A 15,498-nucleotide genomic window follows, 5' to 3' on the forward strand; every position below is an offset into this window, starting at 1 on the left:
AATAAAGGAAAGAGAAAACTTACAGAATCAGAGAAATCACCTATAAATTATACATTTGATAAAGGATTAATATTCAAAATGCCCAAAAATTTTGAAGACCTTAACATTAAGAAAGCAAGTGATCCAGTTAAAATAAGGAAGGGAATCTCAAAAGACATTTCTCAAAAGATGACTTGAGCTTTACACAAGAAACACTCAGCATCACAAAATAAAACCAATGTAAGCCTTCTCCTTCTGAAAGCTTCTCATTTAGATGAAGGCAACAAATGCTGGAAAGGATGCAGATACACCAAAGATGAGAACCTACTTGGGTGACTGAGAAACGTGGCTTGGCACCTCCTCAAAAAAGAGAGAACTGAAATTGGAACTTCCTTGTGACCTAGCATCCAACTCTGTATCCACACTTAAATGACAAAATGTCAATGTACCATAGGGATCATCTGGATACTCTTTTAATTATAGCATCATTTCCAATAACCAAGATATGAAAATAGCCAACATATCTGCCTGTGGTCAAATGGATAAATAGAGTGTGCCATAATACACACACAGGAAAATGCTAATCAGCCTTACAATGGGAAAATCCACTTGCAACAATTGGAGGCTATAGTAAGTGAAAGGAGCCAGGTCTGGAAAAGCAAACACAGAATGATCTCACTTACATGTAGGAGATGGTACAATCAAACTCATAGATGCAGAGAGTAGAAGAATGGGTACCAGAGACTGGTGAAGTAGAGAGAGAGTAAATATTTCAGAAACAGAGGAGATATAGGTATACAACATATTGTGCAACAAAGCAACCATAGTTAATAATAGTGCATTGCATACTTTAAGAACAAACTCCAAATGCATCACCAAAAAGACTGTCAAGCAGAAGAAAAATTAATTTGATTTAATCATACATATATAATCATACATGTACCAGAGACACACATATATGTATAGAAAAACATCAAATTCTCCACAAATGTATGCAACTATGATTTATCCAAGATAATATGATTTTTATGTTTTAGAAAATTCTATTTTTATTGAACATTTTTCCTAGATTAGCTGCTCAGCATGTCACTGAATCTTTGATCTTTCATAAGCATGTCTTAGTTTGTTTTCCTTGGTCTGTGGTAGTTCGTTTTGCATGTCAGGGTGACTGGGTTATGGGGCGGCCAGGCAGGAGGAAGAATGTGTCTAGGAGGATCTGTGAGGATGTTTGCAAAGGCCCTTCACATCTGAATCTGAGCAAAGCAGGAAATCTCTGAGCTCACCAGAGGCAGCTGGTACCATCTAATCTACTGAGGGTGTGGACACAACACAAAAGAAGAGAGACCAATTTCACTCTCTACTGGAGCTAAGATATCCACAGTGCTGTCAGCCATCACAGCTCCTGCGTGGACTTTTAACCTCAAGACTCACACCAGTACCCCTCTCAATGTCTCCGGTTCTCAAGCCTTTGGACTTGAATTGAGATTGACACCATCAGCCCCTCTGAGTCACAACAATCTCTGTGTTCATAATTTTGTGAGCCACTTCTCATTATAAATCTTCATGTGTGTTTATGTGCATCTGTGTAGGCATGTATATGCATGTGTCTGTGTGTTCTGTTCTATATCTCTGGATAGCCCTAGTACATGTTATCAAATATAACATGAATTGCTATGATCACTTGTCTCATAGACTGTCTTGGTCTACATTACATTGCAGAATAACATTGATCTGGCACATCAATTCCTTGAAAATATAAAGTGCTAGATGAAAGAGAGGAGACTTTCCATGAAGAAGGTATTTTTAGAATGCTATGTACTGTCATTAGCAATGTAGTAGGATGGTTAAAATTACCTAAGTTTACATCCTGGCTCAACAACATATTAGCTTTAAAACATTCTCAAATTACTCAGGTCAACTATGCCTTTGGTTGCTGGTCTGCAAGATGGAGACCATAAGACTCCCCCTTAAAATAGTCCTGGGGTTGAATTACACAAATTGCTTAGAATTGTGTCAGTAGATGCATGATTGATGTACACTATGGCTTTATTAAAGGGCCTTATTTCATGCCAGCTTAAATAATACCCATGACGTATCAGACCACATCATAACAATCCACATAAAGACATCATAACTGTCTTGGAGAAAATTAATATGAAAATATTAACATACCATTAACATCTATGATCATTTTGCCTGGATCATTATCTTGTTTGTTTCGTGCTGAAGATAAAATTCTGTATTCCTTCCTCTAACAGAGGACATAAAATTCAGCATTAGTATCTCAGTTCTGCTACTGAAGCTTTATTATGTGTTTAATATCAGATGTTTCTCTCTTGAAAAAGATATTTTCATTTATGTCATATCTAACTCATAGCTGCTATTCTAGGCTCATCAAACACACTTGAATTTTTGTACCACTGAAATGAAATTGTAGACAGTTTTTTTTTGTTTTGTTTTGTTTTTTTTATTCGATGGCCACTTTCACAATGTTGATTCTATCAGTTCAAGAGTGTGGAAGACCTTCCAACTCTCCACTGCTTTCTTCAACGTACTCTCTCAGTGTATAAGTTTTCACGAAATTAAAAGCTTCTGCACAGCAAAGGAAACTAACAACAGAATAAACAGACTACATATGGGAGAAACCCTTTGCCAGCCATGTCCAGGCAATGAGTTAATATCTATAATATATTAAAAAATTGTAAAAATAAAAAAAAAATAAAGAAGCACCGAAGAAGCAAAGCTGCCCATAAGTAAAGGGGTCAATAATCTGAACAGGCAATTTTCGGAAGAAATATAAATGGCCAATAAATATATTTAAAGCTGTTCAGTGTCTCTAGCTATCAGAGAAAAACAAATTAAAACTATGCTGAGATTTCATCTCACCCCAGTAAGAATAGCCTTCAGCAAAACAAATGGCAACACATTCTGGTGAGGACTGGAGAAAGAGGAGCCCTCAAAATATTGCTGGGGGGGGGTATAAACTAGTATATCCACTGTGGAAATCAGACTGGGGACTTCTGAAAAAATTGGAAATAAGACTACCATATGACCTAGCTATACCACTCCTGGGCATGTACCCAGAGGAGTCTTCATCCTACCATGAAGAAATTTCCACATTGTGTTGATCACTGTTGATTTCACAATAATGTGAAAACTGAATCAGCATAGACATCCATCTACAGATGAATGGATAATGAAAATGTGGTACATATACTAGGGGAACTTTATTGTGAGAATATCAGAAACAGAGATGGAACAGGGAAACATTATTTTAGATGAAGTAAGCCAGGGTCAGAAAGACAAATACAGCACGTTCTCTCTCATATTGGAATCCTAACCTCTACCCATTACATATGCATATCCAGGTGGGAAAACTGTGTGTAAGTCAGAAGACGAGAAAGCGACCCCTGTGACTCCAAAAGTAAGGCTCTGAAAAGAAAGAGCTGTTTCGGGAGACAATGGAGCAAAGGGAAGTGGGGAGTAAAAAGGACAGAGGAAGGGGGGTGGAGAAAAGGGAGTAATTAGGGTGAAGGATGAACTCAAATGAAATATGTATCAAAACCAGTGTGAAAACTTGACAGTAAAGCTACTAGTTGTTCCTCAAAAACTAATAGCAAGGCCCATTGCTGAAGACAACACATACACAACTCATTGAACATGAAGAAGTCAACCTGGTGCCTACCTAGAGCCTTCACCCCTACAGACTACTGTTCCCAGTAATGAATTGTACTCTGCAAGCCACCAAGGAGAAAGATAAACACCAACCTACCTATGAAACCTTTGATGCACAATGGTGACCTGCCTGCCAGATATGTGGTGCCATAAGAGCACAAAAGTTATGGGAGCAACCAACCACTATCTGACTGGATTTAAGGCCTCCTCCATGAGATGGAACCCATGTCCAACACTGCTTAGTGGTCCAAAATCTGAAACTAGGTAGGCCATGATTCTAAGAGAAAAATCAGTATCACTCTTCTGCTAAAGGAACAGTGATAAAAATGACTCCTATCAAAGATCTGCTATGTTTATAGATCAGTATTTTGCTTAGCCATCATCAGAGAAGCTTTCTCCTACAGTATAGAGGAACAAATACAAGTGGGCCAAGTGCTGAGATTGAGAGACCTTGGAACACTCAATCCTAAATGGGACATCTCCATCAAATCCCTCCCCTCAGGGCTCAGGGAACTCTGGGGAAGAGGAGAAGGAAAGAAGAAGGAAAGATTGTAGGAGCCAGAGGGCATAGTAGACACCAAGAAATCAAGGCCTTCTAAACACAGGACTGATGCACATATGAACTCACAGATAGTGTGGCAACATGCGAAAGGTTTAAGCCAGATAGGGTCCCAGTGCTGAAAGGGGAAATGAACACAAGCCTCCATCCCTCACCCAGATGCTATCTCCAATCGATAATGGCTCACAAAGGGAAAATTAGTTCTCTCCATCCTATCTCACTGGATACACAAATCACAATCAAGGGAGGCCATGCTCAGCAGTAGATGGCCAACACAGAAGAAACTCAGTGGCATTTTTGGATTTTTTTTTTTTGGTCTAATAATGCTTTGTCTAAGCTTTTAATTTTTGACCCTACAAGTTTTTTGCTTATATTGTATGGTTTCTGATTTTTTTTTATGGAATCTCTGTGTGCAGGAATGTGTGTGTGTGTGTGTGTGTGTGTGTGTGTGTGTGTGTGTGTTCATCTATATGTGTTTCTCATGCTTTTTCTTTAACTTTTTTTTCTGTTCATTTATTTGTTTTGTCCAACTCAGGTTTATTTGGTTTTATTTTATTTTTATTTTATTAATGTTTTTCTTTCTTTTTTAGATGCCTGTTTTCTACTGAAAAAGAGCAAGAAAAGTTTAGATTTGGAAGGGGGAGGTAGAGAGGATCTGGCAGGGATTGAGGGAGGGAAAACCATAATTAGAATATATTATATGAAAGATGTTTCTTTAAAAAAGGAAATCTGATATTTTGTGAGGTCATTTAAAATTGAAATAAAAAATTTTAAACTAAGGCTAGTGGTAAGTAGAAGTGTTTTCCATTAAAGAATGTTTCTCTAGAATGTGTCTAGTTCTAGTATGCACATTGCTACCACCATTAGTCTAAAAGCTTCCTGTGATGTAAGATGGGAGTGAATCGTGCCAGTCATCATATGAATCAGCAGTCACAGATAAAGACGCAAGAGAAGAAACCCAACCAACCATCCTCACCTCAACTGGGATTCCTTCACTCCAGGTTTCAGTCACTTAGCTGTTATAATTTTGTTCGCCATTAAAATAAAAAGGTAAGGCTGCTTTCTGCCTTCACCAAATGTGTCAAATGACTCACACAAAGAGGGAAGGTGTTAATTCTGGACACTTGGACATCCATCACTCTTCCCCATCACAACTCCAAGATGTGCTGACTATTTAGCCCCAGTCATATCAGAGGTCCAAGACCATATAAACATCAGAACCAAAGAAACAACCCAATCACAAACTTCTTCCTTTATATTATGCATCCTTCCACATCCATAGAACTCCTGATGCAATGAACCTGAGAAGAGTATATGTACAGACCTCAGACCTAGCCCTAGAATCTTCTCTCTGTAGTGTCTTCTGCTATTTAATCAGAACCTGCTCTGTGAGATTCTTTAGAGGTGACAGTCCTCAAACACCAAACTATCAAATCCTCAAGTTCCAGATGAAGTTACTGAGGCCAGCAAACTGAGTGGCTTACCCACAAACCAACACCCTATAAGTGGCCTGGCTATGCCTCTACAAGAGTTCTGATACCAAGTTGGCATCTTTGCCAATACGACTCCAACTATGATTTTAAAACAATATTATTTCCTTCCTGGTTATTTCATCAATTACCTCAGGCCAACTTTCATGATAGTTTTGTTGTTTTTGAGATAGGAGTCTCATGTAGCCCAGGGTATCCTCAGACACTCTGTATGACCTATGATTTTCCTCCCTCTCCCTTCCAAATGATGGGATTTCAGTCTGTGCCAACACACCTAACTCTTTCACAGAGTTGAAGGCACATAGATTAAGAGAGGATCATAAGTTTCATTGGTAGAGAGTTCAGGGAAGAGCCACATCTATGACACATGCCAGTTCTCATGAATGTGTACAAGCCTTTCTATTGTGGGCAGGTGGAAACCATGCAGACTTGGGTTCTGTTCCTGGTATCCTCTCCATTTGCTGCTACTTTGTATAAAAGCCTTGCAACAAGCTGGCAAGTGGGCACTCTGGTCCTCAGTTTACTTCTCAGAGTTTATGGATATAAATAATACCTTAAAGAATTTCAAGATTGCCATCTTGAGAGCCTGGAGTACCTGCATTGGTACTACATGCTATAAAAATAAAAATGAAATGTTGAGCTTTTGACATAACACAATGTCCATCTGAAAAATAATGTAAAAGAAAGGACATATACAATGGCATTTTCTTATGTTCCTTTTCAATGTCCTTTTAGCTGTGGTTCTCAACCTTCCTAATGCTGCCACACTTTTACACAGTTCCTCATGTTGTGGTGACCCCAATCATAAAATTATTTTCATTGCTACTTCAGGACTATAATTTTGCTACTGTTATGGATTGTAATGTAAATATCTGATATGCAGATGGTCTTAGGTGACCCTGTGAAAGGGTCATTCAACCTCCAAAGGGGTCATGACCCACAGGTTGAGTATCTCTTCCTTAGACCCTATGTCATAAAGACAAGCATCACTGTCAATACATCATTGAAGAGGCAAAGCTTCCCTCATGGGCTCTGTCAGCTTACACTGAGGGTTACCTTGTTGCTGTCTTTAAAAATTATCTTGACTCAGTTAGTAAAGTGCCTGTCATGCAAGCACAGGGACCTGTGTTCCAATTTCTGGAGTCCATGGTTTGTGTGTCAGTAATAGGCAAATCCCTTAAAGCTCACTGACCAGCCAAATTGATGAGTTTCATGTTCAGTGACAGACCTTGCCTTGAAATGTAAAGATGGAGAGTAATTGCAGAAAGATATGAAGGGTAGGCCTCAAGCCTTCAAGCTCACAGGTGCACACACCACACACACATAACAACATAGGCAAACATGGGCACTCATGGATGATCACAAACTCAGTAGTTTTAAATGACAGAAATTTATTGACTCACAGTTTGGTCAGCCAAAGGTCTAAAATCAAGGGATTATAAGGATAGGTTCCTTCTTGAGATTCCAGGAGAAGATTTGCCTTGGCTCTCTTAAGTTCTGGTGATTGATGCCATTCTAAGCCTTCCTTTGCTGATAAACATGCACTCCAATTTTTACTTTCTTCAGAGAGCCTTTCCCTGTGTGTGTCTATGCCTCAAATCTTTTCTCTTTCCCTTTAAAGAACAGCAATCACTGGGTTAGGATCCACCACAAACCCTGGATATCTGCTCTGAATTAGATCACATGTGCAGGTACTGGAGGGCAGGATTTAGATATATTTTAGAGGACACAATTCAACCCACTACTGGACTCTTAGGAGGCTCGGGACACACATGTTAATTCAGGTCACTAAAATGAGAAAGCTCAAAATAGACATACCCTTAATGGACCCAGCATGTTCAGCTCTAAGTGGCACAAAGGAATAAATTAGAGACCATTATGGAATCGTCACACTCCTGATTAGAGAATGCCATCTGCCTACTCCAACCAAGCTACGCCTTTGACTTTTGAAGTCAGTGATCTTTCAGATGATAAACTATTATTGCACAAATATCATTGAGAAAAATCTGTCTCACCTGATGACATTTTTTAATCATCATACTTTTCATACATACACACACACACACTCTGAAGTAACACCTGTGGGACTCTTGTGTCTTTATTTGAGATTGATAAGCAGACTAAATAGAGGCAACATTTCTCTTTTCCATTGTGGACCAAAGCCAATTGTGATGTAACTTTACTCATATAGAAAGGATAGACCTGAAAACCAATCAGAGCAGGTGTCTCTGAAGTCACAGCCATTAGAATGCCCCATTTAAATCCCTACATGGGGACTTCACTGATTCTAGAACATTTGAGTCCTGATGATATGCTGTGCAAACATACCTAAGTGGTTTCTTCATTACATCCAAATAAGTTTGTCCTCACTGAGCTTCTATTATAAGTACTACCAAGTTTCTAGAAGTGACCTCTACAACATGAAATCAAACCAGATGGAGTACAGCTTAAGTTTGCAAAGGCCGGGGCAGTACTGGTGAGGGTTATAACTCCTGCCTGGTAAAAGATGTGTCGAAAGGTACCAGCAGAGTCTCAGCAAGTCACAAATCAAACCCAACGTTCTAAGGTGTGCTGTAAACACTGTGCCAGGCTGACATTTTCACTTGTAACTTTAACAGCAGATTATCAAAAGGTTTGGAAATGTTTCCTTTACTAACCTGTCCTGATGGAGAGTCTGCAAGCAGAATGATGCCTATCTGAGCTTGCCTCTCAGACTCTTCAGTGTATGTAGAGGTTGCTCCCTCAGCCTCTTCGTGAGTATCCTGGCTCTTACTGGTGTAGCTGAGGGATTCCGGATCCAGTGTCTCTTCCTTCGTCCTTCCATCTGCTGATCACAAGATCACATGGAATCTCACTCACCTTCATTGTTTTAACAATGACTAGGTACAGAAAATTATGACTTCATTTCTTTCCTATATAGAATAAGCGGGATTTATTATCTACAATTCAATAACTTATTTCTATATAATAGACTGGGAAACTGAAAGTCTCATGGTTTAAACATTAAATCGCCACCTCCTTCATTCCTATGATGCTTCAAAGTGGCAAAGTATTGTTTACCTTCTTCCCACTTTTTAAGCACAGCCTGAAATGTTCATACTGTTCTTGCCCACATGTTGAGGTTACATGCTGTGTTGAACATCTCACTTTATGCTGGCTATGGTGCTGATATAAGCTTGGGGTGTGGCTGCATGTAGGAGAGGCAAGGCGACCTTGGCTTGCTTCCCTCAGTCCGGATCCCTGAGCTCTGCACACACAGAGGCACTTCATTTGGCCAGCCTTGTTTGAGCAGAAATGGTAACACTGATGTAAATGGTACTCACACTTTAGCTCTGGGCCATCTGAAAACAGGATCCTCTATCAAACACTCTGTCCAGCTAGCCTGATACATGCTGTACACAGAACATACTCTCCCATCTTCAAATCTTAGAAAAATACTGGAAAGTGGAAGACCTTCCCATGCCTTCATGTAGCATTTCAGAAGCAACAACAAAAGGGAGCTGCTTAGACACAGGGAAAAGAGGTGTGGGACAGTGGGAGTGCTGGGCCGAGAATTCAGAGGACTGCGGCTTTCTTCTGTGCTTACTGAAGCATTGTTACCCTTGTAGAAGGCTCTAAACATCCCAGGATCAGTTGTATTTTCATGTATAAAATGGCAGACAAAGTGCCTGACATGGTATGAACACTGTGAGACATCTGTAGGCCCATAAAAGGTTTAAGAAGACTCATCGGTTACTGTCTCAACTGAATTCAAAGGACCTAAGCTAAAAGACTTGTCAGAAAGAGGAGGCACTAACCACTGTACTCAATGGTACACATAGAGTCCTGACTGAAGCCTTGCTGCTTGTGCTGTCTGGTTTGGTGCGTCCACTTGATGAAGCTATGATGTCCATTGTTTGGTCAAGCACCAGCTTGAAGGCCACTGTGAAGATCTTTAAATGTAATTGACATTTAAATCAATAGACTGGGAGCAATGCTGGTTGCTCCTCATAATATAGGTGAGCCTCGCCCTATCAGCTGAAGGCCCTTAAAGACTATCGTTTTCTGAAGAAGAAAGAAATTCTTTGGTCAACAGTACAAAAAAACCTGCTATAGTGTCCACCCTACCCTATGGACTGTGCTCTCAGGATTGGGACATCGGTTTCTGCCTGAATTTCTCCCCTGTACAATTGGATCTAAAGTTGTAGTCTCTCACTTGGTTCTCCAGCCTGCCCATACCTTCTCAAGGGCTGCTAAACTTGCCAGCCCCCACTGAACTGTGAGCCAATATTTGTTGTTTTGCTGTTGCAGTTTTGTGTCAGATTTGCTATTCTTGTTTTGAGGATTTCAGAAAGTTTTCCTATGTAGCCCAGGCTGGATTCAACCTTTTAAACTTGCTATTCTCTCATCAGCCTTTTGAGTGCTGGGATTATAAGCATACATCAACACATATGGATCAAATTTCTTGAAATTTTTCTCTCTCCATAATATATATGCCTCGCAAGTGCTGGCATTTTTGGTGTATGCCACCACCATCTATCTATCTATCTATCTATCTATCTATCTATCTATCTATCTATCTAAATATATATATATGCATATATATAATATATATGCCTACATTTTTTAAAGAAATGTCTCTGAATTTTTCAGTGTAACATGTATAATAACTTATCAAAAGAATCTACCATTTGCCAGTAAATATTTCATGCTAAGGTTAAGAAAGATATATTGCTTGACTTCTATCACCCCAGAGCATTTGTTTACTTTCTAAGACACAAGTTTGTTTTTGTTTTTGTTTTAAGGAGCATATCACCTTAAAACTTAGTGAATCCAGTATGACACAAATTATTGTAAGATTCTGCAACAGGAATTCTAATGTCATTTTGTATTTAGGGGTTACAAGTTGCATGCAATTGGGAGACCATAGTTACTTTTCCCCAAACTTCCAGCTACATTTCAGTATTTATAACCACCCAAAACACATACAGCTCATTAATGAACTGTTGTATTTAGAAAAAAAAGTAGATGAGAAATGGCAAGAAACTACCTCAATCAACTTATAGCTAATATTAAAATTATAGACTGAAAATTGGCCTCTTACCTTGAAATGCTTCTTTCCCATTGTCATCAAACCATTTTATTAATTGATTAGAGAGAATTATATCATCACCTCACAAGGGCGTTAGAAGAACATATGCATGGTAACTTTCTCATCAGCTAATTTATAGATATGCAAATGCATTACAAAAAATGATTAATCACCCTGGCCATTTTTTATATCATGGGTCATAAATGTGAATTGTACTCACTACGCTGTCATATTCAGAAAAGAAATCCTTTGGGAAATCAAGTTAACTAGAACAATGATTTTTAAGTGCGTATCTCAAACATGCATATTATAATACTTTCCCAACAAAAAGAATCTCACATTGATGGGTTGTGATGACTATTACTCAACAATCATTTCAAATGAAGTTTTTAAAGTTTTCCCAAGCCTACAATACAACATTTTAATATTCATTCATTTCTACCTACCATTCATACTAGCTACCATTAGTGTATAGGTCACATTTTCACTATATAATGTAAAACATGACAAACTTTGGTGTCCATGTACTACTCTTCTACGTAAGTTACTACACTGCAATAACTATATAATTGTATATGTGATAGCATAGGTGTATATATAATACATATATGTGCATATCTAATACCATATGTAAAGGAAGGAGTCATCACGTCATAAATAAAGGAGCACAAGGAACTCTTAGTTCTTTTGTAAATACAAAGCTAGGCAAGTGCAAAACTTTAGGTGCAATGCTCAGTACTTACTTAATTAATTAATCAATTTTTTAAAAGTGTGTTACATTTAAGTAAGAGTTTGCCCTATAAACTTTTCCTGAGAAGAAAATCAACCAACTAACCAACAAACAAACATATATTCATCCCAAATAGCACAGCAAAGACGGACCAAAGACACCAGTCAGCTCAAGCCTACCTTGGTGAAATAGTGAGTTCAACTGGACTCATTTACAGGCAAATGGGTTATGGTTAGGGAGCATCGGAGCTGGGCAAATAGCTACACCATTTAGGAAAAATAAATCTCTCCCCCAGCAGCCATTGTCTATAAATCCTAGGGGAAAATGTATGCCCCCGACCCTGCTCCATGACAGAAAATTAAAGGGCTTGATCTTGTAGAGTACTTCTTCAAGAAATTACAGCTGGGCAGTTCATGAGAGCAACAGCCATCTTGTACCTAGGAGGTGGTGTTCAGTGACAGAACTGAAAGAAATGATTCCTAAATGACAGCTAACCCATTATGGGACCACATCTGTGATCATTAAATTCCTTATCACATTGTTTCAATCTAACTAAATGTTGTGTCCAGGAATGTAAATTACCATGTTTTATAGGACGTTCATCTTTAAGTTTCGACTGAGATAACCACAATGTGGGAAATGTGAATATGACAAACTGCATATCTATAGCCTTTACAAAGGAAACTCAAACTCAGACTTGTGTGATATGTAAGACCAATTGTTAAATGGTCTTATCAATAAAAAACCTGGAGCCAGATATTGGGGTGAAAACTGAGAGATCAGATGAATAGGACAAGCCACAGCCAACCTCACCTACCAACCCCTCAGCTTCCAGAGAGAGCTACTTCCTGTATACCCATGCCTACGCCTTTCTGTCCCTGCCATCTCACTTCCTCTTTCTACCAATCTCTGTCACTCCCTGTCTGTCTGTACAACCTCCAGACCTTTACAGTTAACTAGTTTTGTATTTAAGGCATGTGTCACAATACCTGGTTCTATTCTCAGTGTGGCCTTGAAATCACAGAGATCCAGATGAATGTCTGTCTGCCTCCTGAATGCTAGGATTAAAGGCATGTGCTACCATTGCCTGACATCTATGATTAATATAGTGGCTGGCTTTTTCCTCTAATCCTCAGATAAGCTTTATTAGGGTATATAATATATTAGGGGATACAATATATCACCACAGTGATATTTAGATGTGGACATTAAAAATCTTAGTGAGAGATTAAAATATCATCTAGATGGCCCTCTTTCCTCCAGTCATAGAACTAGGAAAGCATAGATAGTAAATATGTCAATAATAGAGGACAAATGATGTGAAATTTTTATTACATTGTTTTTAATTTGGCCCTTCTGTCAACCTGATGCCCATAAATGGGACAATTCTGAGGTGACTTATTCTAGAAGTCTGGGTTCTTCATCTCTTCTAGACACCTCCCCCATTTCTGTCTATACCCAAGATACTTTGCAGACTAGTATTGGAAAAATAATCCAGTATAGACTATGACAGTAAACTGGGAATACTAAGACTGCTCTGGCATCTGGAATGTTTGAGAGAATGACATAAAAAGACCCACCAAGTTAGCAGCGCCTGCTTGTTGTATACTCCAGATGGTGTGTCCAAGTATCAGGTGACCTACAAATTCTCTTTTCTTGTCATGAGCCAGCACAGGCTGCATTCAAGGCAGAGGGAGACAGTCTACTTTGTTGATTGCATGTTAGGGAAGCATGCCTTCAGACCAATATTGCCTGATGCTTTATAACTCTTAGTGGTACAGTAACAAAACATATAAAGCTTATATATAGCTCATAAAAGAATCTTATTTGGAAGTTAACAGTTAGCTGTATCCGATGCAGGGATGAGGAATTTCCATGCCAGTGTACTTAGTGCTCCATTGAGATTACGATCGAAGATCCATCTTCAGAAGACACGCAGCATGGCACAGGCTTGGTAACAGCAAAGTCTGCATCAAATGCTAGCATTGCCTTTTAGTAGTTCTGCATAGCTGGGGAGCAATTTCTTACATAAAATTCAGCGACCCCGTGCCCTTGATCATGAAGGAAGAACGTTGTGAGGGTTAACATGGTAATCAAGCTTCCAGCTAGGAATGCTGAAATACTCAGCCAGGGATGCTTTCTTTTTAGGTGTTTGTCTTGTTAAGTACTTAGTAATTCTCTGACATGCAGTGGGGGTACTAAAAGGAAAGAGTATGTGAGATTTGAGCTTTCATTGATCTTTATTTTCTTTTTCTTTTTTTTTTTTTTTTTTGAGCCGAGGATCGAACCCAGGGCTTTGTGCTTGCTAGGCAAGTGCTCTACCACTGAGCTAAATCCCCAACCCCGATCTTTATTTTCATAAAGATTTACTTCATGTCAGTAAACAGACATTGAGATCACAAATATCACAGACTCACAGACATCATCTGTGAGTCAAGTACTGTGCCAGATCCTAAGACCATCTAAGGGCTAGTGGAAAAGAAAGCCATGAAATAAATAATTATTGCAACCAACATGCTTCTAATAACTTAGATGATGACAATAAGAAAGAAATCAAGGAAGTGAGATAGGAGCCCAAGTTTGACATTAAGCATGACAAATCTATAGATTTCAGCACTGCATACGATGACATTATAAACGCATCTTGTGCTGGTTAATTGGATGTGTCAATTTGACTATGGTATGCACTTCCCTAGTCAAACTAGTTTCTATGAAGCTATTTTTTTTCTTGAATACTTAACAGTCCACTTTGATGAAAGCCTAACATTTAAACTCTAAATAAACAAAATGGCTCATCAGAATATACAGACAGAATTGTGAGCTTCTGCAATTAAGTACACTGCCCTGCACCTCCCAACACACATACATGTTATAATATGCATGCATATGTAATAAGATCATGATTACATATTGCTCATGGACTCTTAGAGCAAATACAGATCATATGTCTTAGGTTGAGACACTAGCTGCTAAAGATCCACAAAATACCTAGGACACAGAGACCTTCCCCACACAAAGCTTCCAGGAATGGCTCCCTGCTTGATGCCATATGGGCTACAAAATTTACGATTAGGATTATCATCTTATCAAAGGATTTGATAATAACTATCAAATTATTATGTTCATGACAATATGGACCCCAGGTCAATCACCCATGTGGGGCAAAGTTAACTAAGAAAAGAGATAAAGTGATTCATGATTCTAGAAAGGAAGAGGAACTGTAGAGCAATCCTATAATCATTACATTTGCACTACTGTATTTTATGTCACCTTAGGAGACAAACTTCTGGTCATTGATTGTCTATGACATATTTTTCCAGATTTGTCTACTTTAGGCAGGAAAACCCACCCAAACTGTGGGCAGTCCTGTTCCACTGACTTAGATTCCCAGACTGAATGAAAGGAGAAAGGAATCTGAGCCACAGCATTCATCGTTTTATGCTTCCTGACTGTATGCACAACAGGAGCAGCTAAGTGATGCTATGAGTTCCTCACCATGATGGACTGGACCTTCAAACTGTATGCTTTCTTCTGACAGGTATTTGTCACAGTAATGAGTGAAGTGGATATGATAAAATAAACAGGTCAATTATTGAATCTACTTTTAAAAAGGAACTACTTGTTTTAAATAGGATAAGTAATGAAATTTTTTGTCTGAGTTTATCAAATGTTACTGGACTGGACATCTGGATCTCTGTGAGTTCATGGCCACACTGGAAACAGCCAGACATGGCGACTCATGCCTTTAATCCCATCTTTAATCCCTGAAAGTGATGGCAGGAAGAGAAAGGGATACAAGGTGTGAAGACCAGGAACTAGGCTGGTTAAGCTTTTAGGCTTTGGAGCAGCACAGTTCAGCTGTGATCCATTTGGATGAGGACTCAGAAGCTTCCAGTCTGAGGAAATAAGATCAGCTGAGGAACTGGCGAGGTGAGGAAGCTGTGGCTTGTTCTGATCTTCTAGTGTTCACCCCAATACCTGGCTTCAGGTTTGA

General features: G+C 38.9%; 1 protein-coding gene across 1 annotated transcript in view; it reads right to left on the reverse strand.

The window, feature by feature from the left end:
* Nucleotides 1–15,498, reverse strand: part of Ofcc1 (orofacial cleft 1 candidate 1) — a gene marked incomplete at its 5' end in the record, with an annotated part of 292,441 nt that overhangs the window by 256,677 nt on the left and 20,266 nt on the right. The window contains one exon of the mRNA XM_036186980.1: nt 8,361–8,527. Coding sequence (XP_036042873.1) covers nt 8,361–8,527 — 167 coding nt within the window. The remainder of the gene's footprint in view (nt 1–8,360; nt 8,528–15,498) is intronic.

Source organism: Onychomys torridus, chromosome 5, assembly GCF_903995425.1.
Source record: "Onychomys torridus chromosome 5, mOncTor1.1, whole genome shotgun sequence".
NCBI lineage: Eukaryota > Metazoa > Chordata > Mammalia > Rodentia > Cricetidae > Onychomys > Onychomys torridus.